This window comes from Halictus rubicundus, chromosome 5, assembly GCF_050948215.1.
Source record: "Halictus rubicundus isolate RS-2024b chromosome 5, iyHalRubi1_principal, whole genome shotgun sequence".
NCBI lineage: Eukaryota > Metazoa > Arthropoda > Insecta > Hymenoptera > Halictidae > Halictus > Halictus rubicundus.
Window position 1 is genome coordinate 8,657,790 of NC_135153.1, and position 25,505 is coordinate 8,683,294.

At 34.8% G+C, this 25,505-nt stretch overlaps 3 protein-coding genes and 1 long non-coding RNA gene across 10 annotated transcripts in view; 3 read left to right on the forward strand and 1 right to left on the reverse strand.

Annotated features, from left to right (window-relative positions):
* Positions 1 to 860: 860 nt before the first annotated feature.
* LOC143354205 (uncharacterized) lies at positions 861 to 7,424 on the forward strand. 3 transcript variants are annotated; one of them, XM_076788100.1, is made up of 8 exons: positions 862 to 1,042; positions 1,133 to 1,293; positions 1,411 to 1,574; positions 1,745 to 1,901; positions 1,980 to 2,573; positions 2,654 to 2,944; positions 3,035 to 3,270; positions 6,657 to 7,424. In XM_076788100.1, the coding sequence occupies exons 2-8, from the start codon at positions 1,236 to 1,238 to the stop codon at positions 6,693 to 6,695; spliced, it is 1,539 nt and encodes a 512-aa protein (XP_076644215.1). In that variant the 5' UTR covers positions 862 to 1,042; positions 1,133 to 1,235; the 3' UTR covers positions 6,696 to 7,424. The 3 variants fall into 3 exon arrangements, with proteins under 3 accessions (XP_076644216.1, XP_076644215.1, XP_076644214.1); XM_076788101.1 differs by having other exon boundaries at positions 861 to 1,293; positions 3,035 to 3,309; XM_076788099.1 differs by having other exon boundaries at positions 862 to 1,293.
* A 937-nt stretch (positions 7,425 to 8,361) lies between these two features.
* Raptor (regulatory associated protein of MTOR complex 1) lies at positions 8,362 to 18,782 on the forward strand. 3 transcript variants are annotated; one of them, XM_076788102.1, is made up of 23 exons: positions 8,362 to 8,743; positions 8,851 to 8,953; positions 9,549 to 9,790; positions 10,013 to 10,159; positions 10,242 to 10,435; positions 10,519 to 10,578; positions 10,795 to 10,895; positions 10,966 to 11,099; positions 11,184 to 11,567; positions 11,661 to 11,735; positions 11,826 to 12,083; positions 12,183 to 12,326; positions 12,418 to 12,673; positions 12,769 to 12,810; positions 13,005 to 13,150; positions 13,266 to 13,363; positions 13,448 to 13,556; positions 13,643 to 13,806; positions 13,892 to 14,062; positions 14,148 to 14,392; positions 14,616 to 14,780; positions 15,024 to 15,306; positions 15,544 to 18,782. In XM_076788102.1, the coding sequence occupies exons 1-23, from the start codon at positions 8,585 to 8,587 to the stop codon at positions 15,737 to 15,739; spliced, it is 3,876 nt and encodes a 1,291-aa protein (XP_076644217.1). In that variant the 5' UTR covers positions 8,362 to 8,584; the 3' UTR covers positions 15,740 to 18,782. The 3 variants fall into 3 exon arrangements, with proteins under 3 accessions (XP_076644217.1, XP_076644219.1, XP_076644220.1); XM_076788104.1 differs by having other exon boundaries at positions 14,622 to 14,780; XM_076788105.1 differs by lacking the exon at positions 12,769 to 12,810.
* A 1,505-nt stretch (positions 18,783 to 20,287) lies between these two features.
* LOC143354213 (uncharacterized) lies at positions 20,288 to 24,768 on the reverse strand. Of its 3 annotated transcripts, XR_013082300.1 has the most exons (5): positions 23,305 to 24,768; positions 23,196 to 23,216; positions 21,183 to 21,310; positions 20,964 to 21,099; positions 20,288 to 20,735 (listed from the first exon to the last, which is right to left on the reverse strand). It is a non-coding gene; the product is annotated as an uncharacterized LOC143354213 (long non-coding RNA). The 3 variants fall into 3 exon arrangements; XR_013082298.1 differs by lacking the exon at positions 20,288 to 20,735 and having other exon boundaries at positions 20,832 to 21,099; XR_013082299.1 differs by lacking the exons at positions 20,288 to 20,735; positions 23,196 to 23,216; positions 23,305 to 24,768 and adding an exon at positions 21,583 to 22,120 and having other exon boundaries at positions 20,832 to 21,099.
* Wun (wunen) overlaps positions 22,591 to 25,505 on the forward strand; it is a 47,076-nt gene continuing 44,161 nt past the window's right edge. The window contains exon 1 of the mRNA XM_076788107.1: positions 22,591 to 22,936. Coding sequence (XP_076644222.1) covers positions 22,873 to 22,936 — 64 coding nt within the window. The 5' untranslated portion in view covers positions 22,591 to 22,872. The remainder of the gene's footprint in view (positions 22,937 to 25,505) is intronic.

Sequence of the window (25,505 nt, forward strand, 5' to 3'; positions counted from 1 at the left end):
ACATTGTTGACGACAATGTAAACAATATTTGTGATCGAAATAATACTATCTATAAAACTCATATATACATATGTATAACGGAGCAATTGTACCTGTATTATTAAAGTTCTTTTAAAAATCGCTTTCGTTCACCCATAATCCCTACAAATGTTAGTTTCGGTATTACAGCAACATCAATATCATGTATATAGGTTTTAAATCTTTGTCTAAAAATATTCTGAAAATTGTATTGTAATAAAGTAAGAAAACCGTAGAATATTATCGGTAAATATAGGTAAACATACCGGTATTTACATATACCAATATGACGTCATACCGGTATTTCCGTATTTCGGTTTCTATAAGGGTTTTGAAGTATAATCGAAAACAGAGAGGAGCTGAGAGTGCTCACGCCCGGGATTTTAGTATGCCCGGTATAGTGCTGCCCCCTAGTCCAATTTTTAGCCTGGATTAGTATCTGCATCTTCTTTTTAGCCTGGACCAGAATCTGCATCATCTTTTTAGCTTGGACCAGAACCTGCATCATCTTTCTAGCCTGTATTAGAACCTACATCATCTTTTTAGCCTGGATCAGATCCACATCATCTTCTTGCGTGGATCAGAACCCACATTATATTTATAACCAGGACCAGAGAGGACATTTCTTCTTTGTTGTAACAAAGAACTTCCTCTCGTAAACCGTGACGTCCACATGGTGACGTCGCAATTTTTCCTTCCGAATGCTTCCGAACACGAGTCCATCTAGCTGGTGGTCAGAACAACAAGACACAATTTTCACAGATTTCAGGGTTTGGAGACGGTTCCTTGAACCACCTATTCTTCTTACACACTTTTCCATCACATAAAATATTTTGTCATAGGTGAAGATGATTCATTTCATTCTGCATATGTGTCATTGTATTGGTTTCTTACACTAGAGAATTTATCTTTCATGAATGACACACAATTTGAAAATAACTTTTGAAATCTGTAGTAGTGATAAAACTAAAACAAAATAACACTTGAAAAAGGATTCTGACAATTATTTTTTACATCTTTATATGTAAATATTTCCTACGCTTGATGTACCAAGTTATTACAATGTGTATATAAAATGATACAGTTGGCAATCATTAATGCTAACATGTTACAGTTAGAAACATTATGATATGCGTTTAATTGGAGATCGATTGAAAATAACATCACGGAGTGTAAATATTTTCTAAAATAAATGTAACGACTCATCAGTGTACAAAATGCAGGTAGTGCATTTTTCCTGGGGTCTCTTTTTGTATCTGTTATCTACACTTCCAGGTAATTTAGCCAATTTTTCTAATTGCGTAATTGTGAAAACTTATTTACATCTATTTTGTAATTGTGCATATTGTTATCAACAACTTCAATCATTCTATAAGACTCTTCCTGTTACAGTTGATGCTGTTGGTTATAACATTACATTGTCTCATGATGGCCCTGTAGTATTAGGTGGAACTATTACATTCAAAGCCGATTTTTTTAAAGATGATGGTACAAGACCATCAGGTACTTTTAAGTATCAGTGGAGAGACGATGCGATACCGTCCCATGAATATGAGGTTAGTACTATTATATGTTTTAATGACAGAAATTATTATCCTGAAGATATGCAATGACTCATTCATTTGCTCATATGTTTTCCCTGTATTAAGTTTTTGTCACACACAGCCATCAATTTTATCATAGAAATTTCAAAAATTTAATTTTACATATTTTCACCACTTTGTAGACAGAAGAAACATCAAATACTACAGTGTATTGGAGTGTAAGTTATCCACATGACATTTATAGTATTGGAATATTTGAAATGGAAGTAATAGTTAGCGAAAAATATTCATTTTTGTGGTGGAAATGTACCAGTGTACGCACTAGGTTTTATGTAACAGGTATGTTAAAAAATTGTTAAATACATCTGCATTTAGTTTGACATATTACATGGTTTCTAATGTGTTATATTTTTGTAGAATTTATTAATGGCGATATTGAAATTATACAACCGAATAAAACAGTAGGGGATGAATATGTTTCTTCTGCAACAGAAGCAAATGTAACAATAAATATGCGTAAAGGAGATGTAGATTATTTGAAAAATGCGACAACAGTATCTACTTACTGGTTTATAGACTGCACATATTATGATCAAACAACTGATTTCAATTTTCTTTATAATTTCACAAATCCTGATACGTCACATGTTATTGAAGCATTAGTAGTTGCATCATTTGAGCCACTACCAACTGTATTGCCTACGACCACAGTAGCAACAATAAATACAACTGTTCCGTTTTCTACAACTGAACCAAACGTGATAATCTCAAATACTACTACAGAACGAGTAGTAACTACTGTAATGTCTGATGCTGCTGCAACAGAAAAACTATTATTAACAACTAGTCCAACATCTTTGCCTATTCAAATACCTACTACAACACTTGTACCAAACGCCACTAACGCCAATGTAAATATTCCCTTACCTTACATCTGTTCAAACTCCTCTATAATTGCTTCAGATCCTGAAAAAACTTATGGATACTTCAGTAAAAAAGTTAATGTTCGTGGTAAGTAATGTATCAATCATACTATAGTAACTCACTATACGTATTCTGTAAGTTATATTTTATACTTCAAACAATTCCAGCGCCTATAATGAACATAACAGTGGAAGGCACGAATTGGATTCAACCATGGGACATGTTATCTTTAAATGTAACATGTAAAGGTTCAGGACCTTTTTATAAGTGCCTTGACTTCCATCGAGGAAAATACAATATTACTGGTAATGAAACATGCAATAGTGTCGATCATCTTCGTTCTTGTAATTTCTCCATCATCCATTATTTTTTGGAGCCCAGTGTATATACAATACTAATTATAATGAACAATGATGTCAGCAAAGAAATATATCCTATGACAATAAATATTTATAAAGGTATTTTATTATGAATATTAGTATTATAATATTTGCTTTCACATGGTAATGAATTTAAAATAGTTTTAATGTGCGCACTTTATTTTACAGTGACAACAAAACCGCAATTGTCAGTAATAGTTGTACCAGTTTCTTGTTCACTTGCGGCTGTAGTGCTGATTGTTTTTGGCATTGCATATTACATACAAAGCAGAGCAAGATTTACAGTGGAAGTGGCAGATTTTGATTTTGGTCAAAGTAATCCAGAGATGGAATATAAAACGTTCACAGAACGGTTACGAGATTCATTCAATAACACCATAAGACCAGGAAACAAACGGATAAGTGTAGGCCAACCCTATTATGGCAGCATGAATCACTAACAAGTATAGATTATGCAAATTATTTAGTATTCGCAATTCCCATTTGTAATTTTGCATTACTCTTTACAAGGAACCAGTCATACTCCTTTTTCAAATAGATTTATTATACAGGGTGCCGCATTTAAATGAGAACACCAAAATATTGCTGTTATTTTTTATTTTATGGCAACATATTCAGGTCAAAGTTACACTATTTCAAGAGCTACATTTGATGATCGGATAACTTCAAATGCTTTAAACGTTGTATTTTGACTGAAGGATGTTTTCTAGTTACGACTGTAGTTGCTCAAACTGAAACAAATATAACAGGTGATAGATAGCTGCAAAAATAAGATTGGTCATATATATAAAATTGCGTAACTTTGTCCTGAGGAAATATTTACTTATTCCCATTTAAATATTTCATGCTGTGTATTTTGCTTTGCATGATAATCTTAATTGCTTCCATGAATACATACTGACATTTTTTTTCTAACCATGTAATTCTCTTCTTTACAACTTTTATTTATAACATTGTTATGAAGCATGCATAATGCTGCATGTTAGAATATAGTATTTCATATGTAGCACAGGTAAAGTGAAAGATGGACTGTACGTACAATGCATTTTTATACCACTATCGATTGGAGTTTTTATAATAATAATAATTCATTCTCTTTTCTATACTTTACATAAAGTTTTTGGATTTTTACAAACACTTGCATATTATGTTGTGCTTAAGTTTTCATATCGAATCAGTCGTTTGGATCCAGCAATAACGAAAATTTGATTTCCGTAAGTGTCATCTTACCTTTCTCATTGAGGCGGCTAATAGATAGCTGAGATTATTCCGATTAGAATGAGTCCAAACACGATGTAAATCGGACTAATTTCATCGATTTAGTACGAATCGTTAACAAATAATAAGATTAAGATGTGAGCGCGATTACTCCAAATTTAAAAGCTTATATGAATAACGTCGATTATTGAATTCTAATTAAATTAAAATTTGTCAAAAGTCTTTACAAATGCAGATTTTTCATTCGGGGTTTGTCATTGTAGGACAGGGTCGTAATTTAATAAAATCACTGATCCTAGAGACCATTAAAACCCTGAATTTTTGGCCGCATAGCTATTCCTAAGAACGCGCTACATCGACAGTTTGAACGACGGCCGCACACAAACGCAGTTATATACCAGTCTACAAGTGCCTATACATATATTGCGGCTACTGTGTACGAGAGAGAACGGCTAACGTGGCGTCCTCTCTTACTCTGCAATTACTGTGAGTGAGAAAGAACAATTAACGTGCCGTCGTCGCCTTGACGATCGGTTCATCAGGTACAATTTGATAATTTATTACTCAAAATGGTTCGATTGTTCATAAGTTATTTGTAAAATCAGTGGTAGTCTCGTTCGTATGCTTCGCACAAGATGTCCGAAAAGACTGTTCTTTCCTGACGACGACGCTGACTCTGTTTCGTCGCGCGTTGGGTGTTGGTACACACTTACACACACACACACACACACACATGCAGAGGCACGGGGCACGCTGAGTTACGTACTATATACCGAACTCACGCATACTGTTACATCTCTCTCTTATGCGAGCAACAATTGCCCGACTTCGCTGTCCGTGGGTTAACTATTTTTAAATTGAAATAATGTCCCAAGATAGAAATTTCTGTAAATTATAAACAGTAAGAACAATCAAAAAGTAAAGAGATCCAGCAGAATTACAGACAACCCCCTCCCCCCCGGATGTCCCGAGACGCTTTCAATAGAACGAAAAATTCGGGAAAAATCGGATAGCCAGAATGGAATAAAACAGACCCTTTTGAACGTGTCACATCGTGGGCCAGCACATTTTATTATTTTTGCAAGGGAATGGGCATTCTGTTTCGAAAAATTATAAAATATGTCGAGCGGTAACAGCGATCGAAAAAAATACAAGCATTTAACCGTGATGCAACGATTGGAAATCGTTAAAAAACTTGGAGAAAATGTTCCTCCGAAACATTTAGCCGAGCAATTCGGAGTTACTATTCAAACAATTTATTCCATTAAGAAAAATGCTACGAATCTTGTACAGGAAGTGGACAAAAAGCATCATATAGATAAAAAAACGAAGAAAATAAAAGGCCCTATACTGCAAGAGCTAGACAATAAATTATACGTTTGGTTTGCCGAACAAAGTGCAATAGGCAACATTATAAGCGACAAACGTTTACAACAAAAAGCTGAGGAATTGAACGGAAACTTCGGCGGACCATCGACGTTTAGTTGTAATCGAGCATGGATATGGCGATTTAAAAAACGCCATGGTATAGGCGGAAAACCCGAACCTAAGGACGATGATGGAAAAGGAAAAGAAGAAGCCGAAGAAAATTCATGTCAGTTTCAGGACGAAGATGTTGCGAAGGCCCTGGACATTATTTTGGAATGGTCGAAAAAATTCGACTTGTTTGTTCAATGGCATGCAAATGGTTTAAAAAACTTTTTCGATCAAGGAAGAAAGAATCTATAGTACTGTTATGTACACGTGTATGTAATTACACTGCTTAGTTAGCTATTACTAAATTATCGAATTTTTCTATCGAAAAATCTGTGTTCATAAAGACTTTTAAAAAAATGTTGGTTCAATAAGAATCGAATAATATCTTTAAATAATAACTTTTAAAATCGTGTTTTAATATGGATGTTTACGTTTTAATTATGTAGTTAAATCGATAAAAGTAGTCCGATTTTCATCGTGTTTGGACTTATTTTAATCCGAAGAATCTCCACTATCCATTGGTATTACAATTACAAAGGTAAGACGACAATTACTGAAAATGAAGTTTTCTTCGTTGCATGTTTATTATTTTCGGTCACGGTATCTCTTTAAAATGCCGAGTCTCGATCGTCATCGTTGCTAGACACTGTGTCGCCAGATCAAGACTTGTTCCCCCACTCTAATTTCTCTTTCTACCCACGCTTCCGGCGCGGCACGGTCACGTGACACGTTACGTCTTTGTCGTACATGCAGAGGGGGGTACTGGCAGAGAGAGAGAGAGAGAGAGAGGGAGAAACTTCTTCCCCTCAATTCGCACGAATCCCTCCCCTCATCTGCCGACACTGGCTCGACGTACTACGTCGAAACTCAAAAACACATTCTATGTTATATTTAATGCCATATGCGCGTTAAATTTTTATTCGAATGAGATATGCTTTTTTATCGATATTCTAATGTGATGGTACATAAGTTGTCCAGTCTACCCTATCACGATGGTCTATCCTATGCATGTATGCATTGGGTATAATTTGTTTGTAATACATAATACTCTTTTAAAAAAATGAATCACTGAAATCTTTTATGTATTTCTTTACAGGGCTATAAACATCTGAATAATCCTGAACCCCTTCAATGATTTTCAATGTGGAAAAGAATAAAATGATTGAACAGACAATGAACAAAACTTGCAAAATGTACAGTGAGATTAAAGCAAAAACTAAATGAAATGAATTACAAAATGGTCCTCAAAGTTGTAATCTACAGTATTTTTAGGTATCAAGTAATATAATCTAAAAACTGTGGTAATATAACTTATTGTATGGTCATTCCAAACAATTGATAAATGGAAATAAGATTGTATATAGGAAGATATAAGGATTGTATATATGTAGGCTGTGAAGATAGTGAGCAAAAGAACATAAATGTCGCCCTTGACATTTCATTAACGTGAAATCTGGATATTATTTTACAATTTTAATTTCAAAAATTTGTAAAATTTTACAAAATGTTCATTGCGTATCTTTAATCTGTGTAGTTGTTTTTGATTGGATTTACAAATCAATTGTCTTGTATCTTGTGTTAAGAAATAAGTGTCTGTGTACGTATATACATATATAGTATATGAAATATTAATTTAAGAAATTTGGTAAAATAAAAGAGTACGTAAATGTGTATGAGTAATAGAATAAGAAAACTTTCGGTATGTAAATACTTTCCATACGCACACATGCGCTTGTGCATATTGTGCGTGCGCTTACACACACATGTACGTATAATAGTATTATATTCATTCAAAATATATTTAATATAAATTATTTAGATAAAATATATAACAGAAATTAAAAAATAAAACTTTCAATTATGACGTACTTTTTTAATTAACATTTACTGAGTAAATTTCGTTTTGCAAAAATTGCCTCTTTTATTTTTAGATATTTAAACCCAAGAGATAAAAATTTATGTTACATAAAATAATAGTAATTTTGGCTAAGAATCAGTTTAAGCAAATAACCATAACAAATTCCAGTCTATGTAGAATAATGCAATTATTTTTCCATTTATATAATTCTTTTTATTTTGTTCAATAATATATTATCCTACTTTGTAAGCCTAATATAACAGTTGTATTAAAAAACACTTTACAGTATTGAGATGAGTCTTAAACAACTTCAAAAGTAAATAGTAAATATATAATCTGTTACTGCTGTAATGATTAAAATGATGGAATTAAAATTCTGTAGGATAGGCAAAATAGATAAATGTTAGTTATAAAATATTTTAAGTATAATGTACATTCATTTTTAATGAATTTAAACATGTTAGAAACAGCTTTGTCTGATGCTAAAGGAAATTGCTTATGATTCAACTTAATATGCAACTACATTTTTATTAATACCTTTAAAAAGGATTTGCTGCAAATGTAATGACAATAAAATGAAAATATTTAGAAAGGCCGAATATCTCAGAGGTTTCTAATTTTTCAGAATTTTGGAAAATAATTGACAAACTGACAAATATTGTCACTTAGCAAGCAAGTATAAGTGGATATTTGTGTAGCACTGGCACAATTTCCGTTCATACATAGAGTAAAATAACTACTTCAAATAAATCGGCGAGAAAATAACATGTTCGAATATATAGAGCTTTTCTAAAACTCTGTTCTCATCTTTCATTAATTTATAACAGAATTCAACGAAGTTGGAAAGTTTATAAATTTCATGTAACGCCGCGCCGGTAAGGGCAGCGCCATCTGAGTACTCATGTAACCAAATCACAGAATTATCCGAATACGCGTTCGCGAGAGTTTATTGGTAACATCGTCAAAGGTGTAAGATGGCGGTCGATGAAGTAAACTTACGAAACTGTGCCCCGATAAAATACGTTTGTGCATTTGTCAGCTATTGAATATTATTAGTCGATAGCTAGGACGTATATTTACATGACATCTGTTGTAAATCATTGGTAATTGGAGCGTGTCTTTTGTAAAATTTGGATAGAAAGCTTTTCCCAAGTCACAGGCTTAAAATGTCAGTAACTGCCTCAAAACCATGCCACGAGGAAGAAAATTCGGTATTGACAGAGGAGGATGATTGGAAAATACAGCTAGCGTTTTGCAAGCCGCGTCACACGGCGACGATCGAGGGTGTCAATTGTATTACACAAACATGGAGAATGAAAGAACGGGTTTGTGTTTTCTTCATCTTTACCTACTCGGTGCATCTCATTGTCAGAAAACTACGTATTTGACTCGACGTGATGGTTTCCCGAATTGGTTTCTTTTCTTTTTTTAGATGAAAACCGTGAGCGTGGCTCTAGTTTTGTGCTTAAACGTCGGTGTCGATCCTCCGGATATCGTCAAGACGCAACCATGCGCCCGCCTTGAATGTTGGATAGGTATTTATTCTGGTTTATTTACATCTCGGTTACCGCTGCCATTGCCATTATGTAATACAATTTTAAGGTTATGCATACGTATGACAACAATTCCTAAATGAATGTCATTTCGACTGATTACTGCTAGGTGGCGTTAGAATGATCATTAATCCAAATTTATTGCCATAATTAAAACTTCTTATTTTCTACTTAATTTCCGTATTCATTTTTTACTTTTTCCATTCATTTTTTTACTTTTTTTTTAAAATAAATTTTCCTCGTTGTTCTTTGTCTTCAACAGATTCAATTTCATGCTTTTTCAATTTCTTCTTTTCTGGCAATTTCTCTTTAATTAAGTTCTCATATGAAATATGATTTATAATGTTACATTCTCGGGTATATGGTTTTTGACTGATGAGAATATAACATTAAGGATATGATCTTTGTTTCAGTACATATTCTTTTATTCAACGACACCCTGCAACAAATTTAAATATAGATTGTCATATTAAATATCTTTTCTATAGTAGTATAGAAGTCAAAATGCAGGTGATTCTGATTAATATTTGTTATAATAGATGTAAGCTAGAAAGGTTATATTCTTTAAATTTTACAGATCCTTTATCAATGAGCCAACAGAAAGCTTTGGAAACTGTAGGTTCTAATTTACAGAAACAATATGAACGATGGCAGCCAAGAGCTCGTTACAAACAGAGTTTAGATCCTACTGTTGAGGAAGTTAAAAAGTTATGCACTTCTTTAAGGAGAAATGCAAAGGAGGAAAGAGTATTGTTTCATTATAATGGTCATGGAGTTCCTAGACCTACTAGTAATGGTGAAATATGGGTATTTAATAGGGTCAGTATCATCATTATTGTTTTACTAATATATGAAGTAAATCATCAGATTTAGGATTATGTAGCCAGCTCATTAAAAACACATCGAAAAATTAATTTTATATTTTGCTTGTAAGAATAGTCGTTTTATTTTGTGTATGCTAATCGATAGACTTGTTATACATATTTGGTCGTAATGTAATAATTTTATAAGAGTCACTTCATCTCTGAAATATTTTTACAGACGTATACACAGTACATTCCTTTGTCTGTATATGACTTGCAAACATGGATGGGAGCCCCTAGCATCTATGTATATGATTGTTCCAATGCAGGCATAATTGTAGAATCTTTTCAACAGTTTGCAGATCAACACGAGAAGGAATATGAGGTAATAATTGTTCATACATTTTATTTGAAGATAGAACTTATTTGTAAAAATATTTACATATATTACAAATGTTGCATCGTAGATGGAAAGACAAGCACTACAACAGAATCGTGCAACTGGGGTGACTACATACGGAAATACAACAGTACCATGTTATAAAAATTGTATTCAGTTAGCAGCATGTGCAGTTAATCAAATATTACCTATGAATCCAGATTTGCCTGCTGATATATTTACCTCATGCCTTACAACTCCAATAAAGATTGCATTGCGATGGTGAGACTGAAAAAAGAAAAAAAAAATATTGAAAATAGCTCAACTTGTATAAAAAGCTGAATTTCTATTTTATGTTTATACAGGTTTGTAATGCAAAATACGTCGAAATTGGTACCAAAAATATCATTAGATTTAATCGACAAGTAAGAATATTTTACATATTTCTGGTAATATACAATAATAATTAGTAGAAATACTCAATTGCAAGATACAGGAGCCAAATCAAAATTTCTGTCTTTCATTAATAAGTTTAATATGTCGGAAATAGTATATTGATATCCTTAAATTCTTTTAATATTACATTTGAAATGCTTTGTCACAAAAGATCTATTAAGCAGATTATGGTAAATCAATTTCAGAATTCCAGGGCAGTTGACCGATAGGAGAACAATGTTAGGAGAACTTAATTGGATATTTACAGCAATTACTGATACAATAGCGTGGAACACCTTGCCAAGAGGTAAAATGTCGCTGTATGTTATATGTAATTATTTTCTTATAACGAATAACGAAACGTATTTAATTTTCAGATTTATTCCAGAGATTATTCAGACAAGATTTATTAGTTGCTAGTTTATTTAGAAATTTTTTACTTGCTGAAAGAATACTTCGGTCATACGATTGTACACCAGTTTCTTGTCCAAAATTACCACCTACCTATCAGGTAACTGCTGCCGCAAATACATCGCAATTGAAAAATATTTTTTATGGATATTGAATTTTTAATTCATCTTTTCTATGAACTTAGCATCCTATGTGGCAAGCATGGGATTTGGCACTCGATCTCTGCTTAGCGCAATTACCATCTATCCTAGAGAATGAGGATCAGTTTGTGCACTCCCCATTTTTTGAAGAGCAATTGACAGCCTTTCAAGTATGGCTTACACTGGGTTCAAAAAATCGCAACCCTCCGGAACAACTGCCAATAGTACTTCAAGTCTTGTTAAGTCAAGTTCATAGACTAAGAGCGTTAGAATTATTGGGACGTTTTCTTGACCTTGGCCCGTGGGCAGTAAACTTGGCTCTTAGCGTAGGCATTTTTCCTTACGTTTTGAAATTACTTCAGAGTAATGCCAGAGAATTACGTCCATTGCTTGTTTTTATTTGGGCAAAAATTCTTGCAGTTGACAGTGTAAGTTTCAATAGCTAACCAAATTCTAATAATAATTATATTATATTTAACACTAATTTCAATTAACTAACGTAGTTGTACATATGATTGCAGACTTGTCAAGCAGATCTCGTACGTGATGGAGGGCACAAATATTTTTTATCTGTCCTTCAGGATACTTCTGTTCAGGTATTATCTGTTTTACACTTTACAATATTGAAATATTTGTATAGTTCAAGCTTTTTACATATATAGCGTTGTTGTTTCGTTTAATTTTAGAGCGAATACAGAACATTAGCAGCGTTCGTTTTGGCCAGTATCGTAAATGATTACCGACAAGGTCAAGTAGCTGCTAATCATGGTAGTCTCGTTTCGATTTGTCTGGAACAACTTGGGGATACGAATCCTTTATTGCGTCAATGGCTGTGTTTATGCCTTGCTAGGCTTTGGCATAATTACGACAAAGCAAGGTGGTGTGGCGTTCGAGATATCGCACACGAGAAACTATTTACATTACTAAGAGATTCAGTTCCTGAGGTATAGACAACTGATAGTTCAACTTTATTGTCTGAATTTCTCTGTTATCGCATGTTAATCATTATCAAATAGATAATAATGTACAATAAAATTACATAGGTTCGAGCAGCTAGTGTTTACGCTTTGGGTACATTCATAAATAGTGTTACAACGCGAAGTGAACATGCAAATAATATTGATCAAATCATTGCTATAACATTGATTAACACTGTATCTCATGATATGTGCCCCTTAGTTAGAAAAGTATGTAAGTTTGTTACATAATATAATAGAATTGAATTACAGTATTCGATTCAACTATTCTAATGTAATGGAAATATTGTTTTCTTTGCAGGAATTAGTGGTAGCGCTTCAATGGATGGTTTTACACTTTGAAAATTCCTTTGTCACTTTAGCTTTGGCTGAAGAAAACAGTCGCAAAGATCTAGTAGTGGAAACATTCTCACCATTTAGTGGAATGAGACGCATTAGTTCCAGAGATAGATTGAAAATGCTTTCTCCTAATAATATGTACAGTGTAGACACTACAGATGGATTTGGACAAGATCGTATTAAAAGAGTATCTTCTTCATCGTCTATAAGCAGTTTAGGTAAGTAACAGAGCTGTAACGCTCGGCTAGTGACTAGCTGTCTATTGTCGGATTTTAGATAACAATTACTTATATTGTTTCAACTCGTGTGCCAGGAAATAATTGGGAGTTCGTGAGGAAACCTTGCGAGTCACTTGGTAATAATGATTGGAAATTCCATTGCATGTTCGTACATAGTTCATCCTTCATTTTAAATGTTGTAACTTTGTATTTTATTTTTAGGTAATATCAATTTCGTGATTTTTTTTTTATTTAGAAGCACACTATCGCAAAGCTCGGATATATTAATGTTTAACAGAAAATCTAATAAATTACTATTTGTTGGTTTTAGGACATAGTTCACTTGGTAATTTACCAAGCCTTTCCTATGGTAGTGTATATATGAAGCTATGGCACGGGCTATGCAATCTTGACAATGATCCACATCCTGCAGTTTCTTCAATGTCTCAAAAAGTGACTAATCATATTCGAAATCAGGTAAAAATCTAAAAATGTCACCCGAAAGTATACAATTATTATACGTATAGTTACATTAGTTTTTATGTTAAAAGAAACTTCTCTAAAAGAACAATAACACTGTTTGTTATTTTAGGTAAAAGAATCGTCTACACCCAAAGAAGGTATTGAAACGAAAACATCATCGTCATTGTCTCTTCCACCATCTCCATCAAATCGTACAACTTACTTAAGGTAAGTTGGGGAATTAAAAATATAAAAAATATTATATTATATTATTCGTAATATTTTCATTACTCTGTTTTTTATCGAATTAAGTAACAGCAAAGGAGAATCGCCGCCTACAGTAAATTCTGGAACAGATTTATTGCGATCTTCAAGGGTATCGTCACACGCTTCTCGATCAAGAAAACCAATTCCTAATATGGTAGGACATAACAAATCGACATTTATTGAAATAATTATGATAAATTTATACCTGGAGTTTCACATTGTCATGTGACGTTATAACAGATATTGGAGGAAGCTGACGAGTTTCCTGAAGTCAAAACACCATTAACAACTTCACAATTTGTTGAATGGAGTTGCGCCCAATTTGCTCAGCCTGTTAGTCTAGAAAGTGAGACTGAATCGATGAATGATATGGAAAGCAGAGCTCATTATGAAAGGGAGTGGAGGTAAGTCTGATAATATGTATTAAAAAATCAATGTTTCCTATAGTATTATTGTTTGATGAAAGCTATTGCAATGTTAAACATTCAGGTACCTAAGAAATAAGAGGCACAGATCCGAAACAAGAGGAGAACAACTACGAGCAGTACAAAGTAGGGTAGAGTCGCAAATATTTCATGCAAGATGTCCAGTTTCTCCGGAAGTCTTAACATTTCATCCATTCGAACCTCATTTAGCTGTGGCGTTGAAAGATTTCTTTGGGTATTGACTTAGACTTATTTCTTTCAAATTGCATCACTATTACTTTAGCAAAAGAGACCTCAATATTATTTATATTCACTTATAGAGTATGGGATTATCAAACTGGTCCAAAGTTATTAACTTATTGTCCGAGTCGGGGAAATAAGCCATCACGTATTACAGCTCTCGAATTTATCAACGCTCACGATGTCAGTCTACTAATGACTGGATCTGATGATGGCTCAGTTAGAGTTTGGAAAAATTATAGTAGTACGCTAAACCGTGAACCGATTTTACTTACTGCTTGGCAAGCACTAGCTGATATACAACCAGCAACAAAAACGACAACCGGTGCGTAGACTTTTTTTTTTAACATTTACTAGGAAATGATCAAGTGATAACTATGAAAATATCTTTTGTATAGCTCTACGAGTCTGGATTGCTTGACTGTTCTAAATGTTCGAGACTATACTGTATTTAATATTTCAATTTCATCAAAATTCCTTATATTGCCATAAAAATTGTTTCCAAGATTCCTTTACTGATTTGGTGCATTAATTAAAATTGTTTGCAGCAACAGCTGGTTTGGTTACTAAATGGGAACAAAAGTCCCTTACTTTAGCTGTCACGGGCGATGTTCGTATCATTAGACTCTGGGATGCAGAGAGTGAACTAAAAAAACAAGATATACCCACAGGTGCTGATTGTTGTGCTACATGCATTGATGTTGATGGCGTAGGTTAGTCATTCATATATTCTTTGTTACATTTACGAAACAAAATTAATACCTGATAAACAAAAGTTAGAAGTAAAATATGTTTGCATGTACATTTAGCAGTTGCTAAATGGTATATTATCTTACTTTATGTAAGTTTCGTTTTATTATTTTTCTTGCTTAAACTGATGCAATTATATGAGGAAATTATTAACTACTATGCCTAATTTTAAAAACCTGAAGGAGCTAACATCGTTGACAATACAGGTTCAATGATGGCCGTCGGTTGTGGTGATGGTTCAGTTCGCTTATTCGACAGAAGATTACCTCCATTAGAATCAAGAGTTATGATTTGGAGAGAACACACAGCATGGGTGTTGGGAACGTCTTTGAGAAAATCTGACGGATTCTCACATCAATTATTCACTGGATCATCATCGGGCGATATTCGAATATTTGATCTTCGAAAAAATTCCTCTGTAAGCACTGTACAGATAACGCAAGGTATTACAGCATTGGCAGCGCATGAAATGTCCCACATATTTGCATGGTAAGTTTAAATCCCATCAGCAACTATTATTTAAGATAATGTGTTTAAGATAACGACTTAGAATAATAGACTGATACTATCAAAGTTTAAACATGTTATTTGAACATGAAATATTAAGTAATAAATAAATCAATAAAATATTTTGAATAAAGGGTATAACTGGACAAAAGGGGGTCAAATGTGTAACAATGAGTACACACAACACTTATACATATAGTATCTCTTGTATTTTTTCAGTGGATCGACAAATCACTGCATAAGTGTATATAACACAATGGGTGAACACTTAAATACGATAAAATTCCACGAAGGATTTATGGCTACACGCATCAGTCCAGTAAGTTGTTTAAATTTTCACCCTTACCGTGTAGTTCTAGCAGCTGGATGTGTAGACAACACTATTACAGCATATGCGCCTGAATCACGCAGATGACTAACAGAGATGGAATTGCTGTAAAATTATGTTTATAAATACTTACACATCCACAGTACTTGATATTTTAAACATTCTTAGCCATTAATGAAAATACCGAAGACAAGATGTTAATGATTGTTTCATAATCAGAAAGCCTATTATTCTTCAGTAATTTGTTTTTCTACTGTTTTTCGTTTTCTTACGTAAAAGGACTACTTTCCGACAATTATTTGCTTATAAAATAATCAATTGATAGTTTCCGTTTTTAATGATAATGGATGGAGTAACCAAAGTCTGCCGAGACGACCAAAGAAAGGAATATGTGTCCCTGTTTGTACATGGGCGATGTAATTTTTTAAAAAATACAATCGAGATTCGATGTTCTTAAAAAACGGTGCATAATATATGCAAATATGATGTAATGAAAAAGATACGAGTGTATGTACGAGTGTGTTTAATATTCAATGAAGTTTGTATCGTACGCAATGGAGAAACTTTGGTTGTTGTGCCATGCAAGATTGGTATCAGTAGATTTCAGAGAAATTTGTTTAACGATATTTCCCTTTTGTAAATTTATATACATTTGCACGCATGTTCTTTCTTTGCTTTTTAATTTTTCATTCATAATTCTATCTTCTCGAGAAAAGAAAAAGAAATTACTTGAAGAGAGTTAAAAAATGTTTGTACAAACACTCATTTACTTCGTGACGAGTACAATATAAACGAATTGGGGAAAGGAAAATGTAAGGACAATATATTTAAATAAGTTAACTGTACCATTTTAGTTAATGACTCTTAGTGCAATAATCGTAATAGATAATCGAAGTGACAGTAATTCAAACTTAAGTGACTTTCAAGATGACTACTAAAATGAACATAAATATTTCACGAGAACAATTTTACGATAAAGTTTACCTAATATTTGTCTTTACTTTTATTTCCGTCATTCAACATTTTTCATTGCAATTTTAGAAAAATTAGTTTCTGTAAATACGAAATATATTTGCTAATTTATAATTATCATTGGTGGTGTATTTTTTAAAGAGGTATTAACGTTATTCTTAAGTGACAGTACTTTATAAGTTGTTCTGCACAAGGTGTGGTAACACTGTACCATACTAAACCACGAAGAATTTGTAAGTGAATGCCTTCCTGATAATGAATGATTGAAATGTATAATTATAATGCGTCACATGCAACTCATAGAATCAAAACAATTCATTGTTTTGGAAGGTATTTCACAAGACATTTGTAAGTTATATGTGTGTATATTGTTGCAGTAATCGTCGATCATTATTCTAACATTATTTTAAAACTAAATTAACGCATGGATGTACAGTTACTCATTAAATTAAGCGTATAACGAAAGCTAAAAGAAATTCAGTGACGAATTCACTTTGCTCTTGTATATTATAAGTTAAAGTTTTCGTTTTTGGTACATACGATTATATTTAAACAGTCAAAGTTTATACAGTTAAAATTATGTCGCCCAAATAATTGATTGAAAAAATTGAAAAAAAACATTGACTTTATAAAATTCACAAAATAGTATTTCGACGATAACGTAACAAATTGTTATACTGTTCAGAAAAGTATATTCAATAGTATTATATGATAGGTTAATGTTTGATTGAATATTTTCGATTCTAAAATGTGTTCTGTGTAACTATGTCATCACAAAAACTTCTGTTTATAATACAGCTGTGAAACTAATTCTATATTAGAATATCTATTTTTTTGTTTTCAAAGTTATTTGAAAAACTGATCTAAAGATATCAGAAATTAACTTGAACCAATAATGCTTTATAGAGGTACTTCATATAATAATATAAATTAAATGCATGAGAAGATGAATTTAAACAAATTCTTTATACGTACGATCCTTTTGGGCGAATATAATCGCTGTGCCTTTAAAAATATTTTTAGTATTATAATAATAATAACGTAATAATCATATTTCTGTAATATTGTTGAAGACACAGCTGAACGAAGAACAATATTTGATTTTTTCTGTTACTTAACAATGTAGTCTTTATTATGGCATAATTAAATCGAGTATAGATTTCCCGTTATTATTTACTATTTTTTTTTTTAGATCTTGTAGAATAAATGTTTTACATTTGTATACACTCAATTTTGTGAATAACTGTATATAAACATAAAACTATCCAATTTCTTATATATTTCTTCTATGTACATAAATATTTATAGTGCGAGAGTACCCTAAATCGTGGGTAGAAAGGTGGTCGAGTGGAATCTCTATCTTATCGACAATTATTTTGCTGTTTTTATTTAAAAGTTAGTTTATGTGATATATTTTTTTCTATGTACACTGGTAGAGACCACGCTTCTTGACCCACTCAAACTGTCAGACTAAGCAATTGAGCATACGATCAAATGGGTATGAACATATGAAATTCACGTCATTGATACGATTGCAGTTTACGATGATACATACAGCCTTTGATAGGGACATAGCCGCCAGATGAGGGGAGGGAGCACGAATCGAGGGGAAAAAGTTGCCCTCTCTCTGCCAGTACCGGGTCAGTCACGTGACAGTGTGACACAGACGCGACAGAGACGAAACGCGTCACATGCGTAAGCATGGGGAAATAGCGCGGGAGAAGGGGAATTTAGATTAGAGGAACAAGTCTTGATCTGACGACTATGGATGGGGGCTATGTCTGGTGACAATCTGAATTTCAATGAGGTTTTTCGAGATTCCATCAACGTTAGGTGTAGAAGTTATTTCTTGTCATTCTTCTTTATGTGATATATTTACATTGTTACACAGGGCAGCTACCTACTATGTATTGATTGATTAGCCGATCATATAGGGATCCTATTCTACCACCTTTCAAGTTCGCGCGAGTCTGTAATCTCGGATACTTGCACACCATTAGTGAACATAAACTACGCTACATAACGATAAGTAATAAGGAAATAAGGTAATTGATTCGAAAAAATAAGACATGTAAATATGCATATGCGTTTAGAGTACTGAATAAAATGCTAGAGAGACCATTAGACATAGATCAATGCACGCTCTCGTATTGTATAATAGTTTTGTTATTGACGTGCAAACCTGGCAATAGAACACCTAGATTATTATTGTGCTCGGACCGAGTCGAATAAAATCCCGTGCGAAGGTGTCCCACAAGTTTATTTCTATGATTTTATGAATTAATGAATTGTAGTAATGAAGTAATTCTTGCTAATTACCCATATTGTAGAAATTCGTATAAAATTTTATAAACGAAAATTAGAATTGTATTCGCAAGTACACTGTTCATTTTTATTTACGCGCAATGAAATTTGTGCTAGATTTAGAAATGTGACTTAGTCTCCTACTATACTTTGAAAATTCAGTTCCCAAGATGTTAAGGAATTTTTGGGACATCTTATCCCATCCAGTCTCTTGCTAAAACTAATGTACGTGTTCGGCGTATTTAAACGTTGAATTATTTGTGTGTGCATAAAACACCATCATCATTGATCATGCTAACAATAACAGTCGTACCTATACATAATACAAATACAGTTACAGAAAAAATACAGAAAATACAATTTCAAAGGGGGGGGGGCAGATGTCTTACTTTGCACTATAGCCAGGGTCGGCGTAAACTTCTGCGGGGCCGAGTTCAAAAATTGCGCGGGTCAAAAACAAAAACACTTCTAAATAAATTATTTATTATAAATACGTTATTATCATATAGGATGGCAGAGTATTATTAGATAATTTTTCTGGTCTTTTTCGTTGCTAAGTCTTCAATTACGCGTACACGAGAATCGATCAAACGAACAATGTGCGATCGGTAAAAAAAAACAATCAATGTCGGCAGGAAAGAAATGCCATGATCATTGATTATTAGTAATGTTGTGCCCAATACCATTCCCTAATTATCGTATGGCAACAATGAACACAGAAACATCGGGGCGAGTACAGTAGCAGAGAAAGCGGGCGTATTTGTAAGTTGTAACGCGGGGCAGGGCGCGCTCTAGGGGGGGGGGACAACCCGGGCATTTGCCCGGGGCGCCAAAATTTAGGGGCGCCATTTTGGCATTGGCTGTAAGTGTGAGAAAAATATTGATGTTTTAAATATTCAATTAATAGAAAATTTCAGACTATCCTTGCCAGACAATTTTGCTAAAAAAAAAGGTCATTTGTTTTTTTGCCAGGGGCGTCGTAACCGCTAGAGCGGGCCCTGCGCGGGGCCATACATATAAAGCGCGGGTTCCAGGAACGCGCTGAACCCGCCTTGCGCCGGCGCTGTCTGTAGCCATCGTTGTATATGATCGTGTAATAATAAATACAATATAGTCATGTTACCTGATCACCCAATTATGAAGAGGATCCATCATTTATGCATGCCACAAAAATCGGCCTAAAACTGGCCTGGGCAACTGGTGGCTCGCGAGTCACATGCGAGTCCTCTCCCCACAACTGAGACTCCCCATCATGTTCCTATGGAGTGTCGGGGGCTTCCTAGGTTCCTACCCATATAGTAAGTTGTCTCCAGGAGGCAGTGGGGGAACCTATACACTGGTAGTGGGGGTCGTGAAGCGACGGCGGAGAAGTTGCCCAGGCCTGGCCTAAAAGATGGTGCTGAATCAGCACTGCTGATGATTTAAAATAATCGGCAGAAAAATTGGAACTTTTAAACACGCATCTGTTCTCCTAATCCAAGCAGCTATAAGTTAGGAATAGCTATAAATATGTATAATGAGCCTACGTTATTAAAAACTCCTCTCCCAATTGAGGTACCGTCCCCTTCCAGTAAGCACCGTTACCATGGAGAAAGGACGCGCTTCGCCTGTCGCGAGTAGCTGCGCAGGTAAGTACGTACGGTTGCCTACGGTGGGGCAACGAAGACACGAGACACCAGCGAACGGGACGAAGATCAATTAGATTTTGACAGTTATTGTTTCTTCGAAAAGAATGTTTGTTTGCTGATTGTGGATCGAACGAAAATTGGAACTCGACTCTACTTGGAATTTTTGATGAACAGATAAACTGGGAAAACAAAAGGCATGTTTTAAATTTTCGTCCACAGGCTCAGATGAAAAAGTTAGTAATTAAAAAAAAAAAAGTTAGTAATTAAAAGATAGAAATTATTCTCTCCTCAAAACAAACATGGATGCTGTTTCTCGAGACACAACTGTAGTATTTATGTAGATAGCAATATTAAAAAGTTAAGCATATTCAAGAATGAACGTGCCATAGATAGAGGTAGCAGCTTGCCTTGATCAAAATTGTTTTGGCTGATACCGAATTCTTTGAATGTGTTTGGGAACAGGGTCGTTACCCCAAGCTGTTCTTATCTTGCAACAGTGGTTGCTAATACGCCGTAACAGGTCATGGAAATAGTCGGGACATTCTGTTAAGTGAAAAAAGATAAGATTACAGAAAAATTGTGGAAGTAAGGGTAAATATTGTCCAAAGGACGCGCGCGTGCATTACCTTTCTTCCCGCTGCACCGCACACCGCAAACAGGCTCACCAGCTAACAGCTCACCGCACCATGCCTTACCAGGCCAAACCGTAGTAGATATGACGTATGTACCTGGATGGACCTGGCGACCGTTTGCTCTGTGAAACGTTAATCTCCGTTAACAACATTCCACAGAATCCATTCACGAGACGCATACTAATCGCAATTGTTATTTATAGAACAAACAGCTTTCTAGAGACTATCGAAAAGAAGGGGATGATCCCTAATAGAAAAATGGTGGTGACCTTGAGATCTCTAAAAAAAGAAAATAACAAAAATAAATATTTGCATGGTATCGGGTGAGCCCCATTGAACCATTCAACTTTGTCCTTAAGACATTTGACGTAGGTGTAAACGTTAGGTGACTCACCCTGTATATTTCCGTTATCAAGTCGTACGATCCGTTTACTTTTATTATGAATTTATTCCATCAACTTATGAAAAATATGAATACCGACGCGAGCGTCTACACACCAACATCCTCATAAACCATAATTCAAGGAAATTATAGAGAAACGTATGATATCATTTCGTTGGCCACGGTTCAGGCGTTCGTTAACTTACGAACGGGAATGCACCATCTTGAGACTTTTATGAGCACTGTATCGAACGACTATAATGATATTTTATCTCGTTTGAATACGATTATTCTCGAAACGCGCTGATCAGTTAAAGATGTATGTAAGTAGTTGGTTTACTGAAAATTACCAGTGGCTATATATTAAATGCTAGTCATTCGGTGCGTTTATCGTTATCGCCCCTACCAAAATACACAATTTAGTTTGAAAATTGGCAATACGGCGAATACTTGAATTTCCATATTCCGAAATGTCAGTCTCGTTCGGTAATGTTTTAATGAGAAAAAGAAGTGTAACAGATGCGGCGTAAAAATATAATTTCGGTACGAGAGCTATGAATTTCTAGAATAGCTTGTCAAAATTTCAGAGCAGTCGGCCAAGTAGTTATTGAGATTTTATGTATGCCAGGTGGAAAAAATAGGTTTCGAGAACAACGCGTTTAAGGTTTTGTACAATTGACACCGCTACTGCGAAGCATCGTTGAGCACAGAATTTGGAGATTTCTGTACTGAAAAAAAAATTTATTTTTGACCCTCCCTTATTTGATTGATTGATTACGGGCGTGCAGAATGACGTGCAGAATCGTTGAGCATTCGGTAAGAGAAAATTCATTGGTGTTTCATTGTCAGATTGGAGTGATAGAAACCGTGTTTATTTCACGTTGGACCGAGCGCTCGTTATTATTAAAGCACTGAACAGCGAGCAGATGGAACGGGCACGTGCGTGGTCTGCGCAACGTACCGAACGTACTGGTACTGAACGTACCAAACGTACGAAACGTACGGAACGTACGGAGAGGGCTGAGCGCAGTCGCAGTGGCAGTCGCCACTCGGATCTCAATCGGGTCGGGTCGCTTGGTTCGCCGGATAGATTCGCGGCGAATGGGCGAGCGTCTTTCAGTCCATTCCGAACCGTGCGCCGGGATGGTCTTGTTCCTGATTTTTCTACTAGACAATTATTCCTAATCGGTTCTCTTCCAGCAAAGTTATCCTGGTTCACGTTTGTGTGCGATCCGTTCGTGGTCATCGATTTATTCGATCGCGACTATTCCCGCAGGATTGTCAGAACGATTACCAATCGTGATGGATCGATCATCGAAAATAATACTTCGGAAGATCATCATAGACATCGTGTGCCTACTCGTTGGTAAGTGAATCTCCTCTTTCTGTGCAGAAGCGTCGCGCAGTGATGCGCGGAACGAGCCGCGAGTATGTGTTCGCGGTTCTTGACAAGCTGAGTATCGCGCGAGAACACGAGAGATTCCTTTGTATCCGCGGCAGAAGAGTACGATGAACGATAATTGCGTTATATCGAGCGGCTGTCAGATTGACAGTCGAGGCGTCGCGCGTCGCTCGTCGCTCGTCGCGCTAAGCACGCGGCTCCTCTGATGTGCCAGTGAACTAACCTTTAAATTGGCAGGTGCTTCCTGCAAACAGAATCAGATTAGCTCCTCGTCGCGGCTCGATGTCATTCCGCTCGTAAACTCTCATCTTCTTTAATTAGTTTGACCGTACCTTTTTCTGAACCAGCCTCGCCGTTTCCATGAACGTGCTCCGACACGTCGCGTTATATCGATGAATATATGTATACTGATTCGAAACGAACTTCTGTTGTAAGTTACATATGGACATCGATTGGTCATAGAAATCAGTTTACTCGATGAATAAACATGAACCACGCGTGCATCTAAAGAGTGTATGTTGCAAATAATTCTCGACACACGATTTCGAATTTATGTATGATGTACACCGTGTCAAACCTAAGCGTTACGCAAAAATACTTCTGTTGTTACGTTGTCTTATACAATCTCTGTCTTAATGCTGGGTTTACGGTGCGCTAACAGTTACTATTTTTCATATTACTTTATAGCGATGACAAGAATGTGTCTATCGAAATTTTTAGCCATTTTTTTAAATAATATACTATGCCCGAAGAAATGAAGTTGAATAAGGTAAATTAAAAATATCTTTCCTAAGTATCGTTTCTTATTTACGTTTAATACACGGTAATGTCTCCGTTTGCAAGTGGGTCGATAACATTTCGATACCATGTTTCATCCAAATTTCTCCAAATTGTTGTATTCGATAGTACAGTTTTGCGAATTCAAAGTAGGATCAATGTTGACATTCAATTGAAATATTGCATTTTTATAGCTCGATCGTAAGGCTTATAAAATACCGGCAGTAAAATAATTTATATGCGTATACTCCATCGAACTTACAATTCATTTAGTCTATGGTATCGACGCATGCGTTTAGGTGCTAATCAGGTTCTAAACAGTATTTATACTTGACGTATGTGTCATTTGATCCGTCATGAACTACCTACGCGTGAAAAGTAGAAACGCTTAGCGCTAAAAAATGACAATGATATGCTTCAAGGTGATATGCTCGAGCGCGCGGGAAAATATATTAATTTCAAAATATTCTATTTCTCGTGTTGCGCGGTATTCCACGTGTCAGCTTTCGACAGTTAACGTTGCGATTGGCTTTCGAAGTGTGTAAGTAGTGTTAACATTCTCGTGCATAGGCGAACAATGAAACAGGAAGTTGTGCTGGTAGTTTCCGATAAACAAGTGAAAATAGCAACACTGTTTAGCTCGATCGATTTAATCTGACAATGAGACGTGGTGACACGGTTTCGTTAACGGACCGCATATCTAGTACGCTGCAGTTGTTCGATGTTCTTTCTGTATACGTATGTACTTCGTTTGGATCCGATGCGAGATTGAAAACAGGGAATGTTTAATACGATCGATACGACTGTGACATTTAAACGTTCCGTTGCAGAGACGCATCATTTTACCGTCTTTAGATATGCCTCGTAGAAAATACGTATGTACACATAATATTTATTTTAATATGAATCTGCGTGGGCAAAGTTTTATTTGAGAACATCATCATTTTTTTTTATTATCATACAGTAATTTTTAAACGTACAATCGTTGTTGTTTTCAGTGTAACATAGGGTAAGGGACCCAATTACTACTGGGGTACCAGTTACTCTGCCTATATCAATTATACTTGTTTTTAAAGCATAATGAATATTAAAAAAAGAGATATATAACATATTGACTGATCTTAATGAAAAAAATTGAATATCTCCCGTTTTTAATATTCATTCTTATAATGTTATTATTATAATATTATTCATTGTTAAAATATTATTATTTTACCCGGCTCTGTGACTCAATTACTGTGGGGATACCAACTACTGTACCTATATTACTTATATTTAGAGCATAATGAATATTAAAAAAAGAGATATATAACATATTAACTGATCTTAATGAAAAAAAAATTGAATATCTCCCGTTTTTAATATTCATTGTGATTTAAATATAAGTAATATAGGTACAGTAGTTGGTACCCCCACAGTAATTGAGTCACAGAGCCGGGTAAAATAATAATGTTTGAAATAGTAAATAGTATACTAAAACTTGAATTAACGGTAAGGTCTTGGACAAACGATAGAAAAAAGAGGAAAAGGAAAAAGATACCGAAAAGAATATGATTCTTTACGATAGTAACGAAACAATGGCGCCGTTCGCGAAAGAGAAACGAGTTCGCGGGGAAACTGGGGCTGCGAGGATAGATGAAAACCGATACCGTGTAAAATTCAGTATTATTCGCACGGACAAGTAGGTCGAGGGCGTTTCTGCGTCGAAAGTTACACACAGGTGTCTATTTTACTGTCCATTCTCCGTTTATTTTCA

Coding starts and splice junctions, on each gene's coding strand:
- LOC143354205 (XM_076788099.1), top strand. CDS start 1,236: ATGCAGGTAGTGCATTTTTCCTGGGGTCTCTTTTTGTATCTGTTATCT. Junction 1,902..1,979: donor CACTAGGTTTTATGTAACAG/GTATGTTAAAAA, acceptor ATATTTTTGTAG/AATTTATTAATGGCGATATT. Junction 2,945..3,034: donor GACAATAAATATTTATAAAG/GTATTTTATTAT, acceptor TTTATTTTACAG/TGACAACAAAACCGCAATTG.
- Raptor (XM_076788102.1), top strand. CDS start 8,585: ATGTCAGTAACTGCCTCAAAACCATGCCACGAGGAAGAAAATTCGGTA. Junction 10,160..10,241: donor AACACGAGAAGGAATATGAG/GTAATAATTGTT, acceptor GTTGCATCGTAG/ATGGAAAGACAAGCACTACA. Junction 14,781..15,023: donor CATTGATGTTGATGGCGTAG/GTTAGTCATTCA, acceptor TTGACAATACAG/GTTCAATGATGGCCGTCGGT.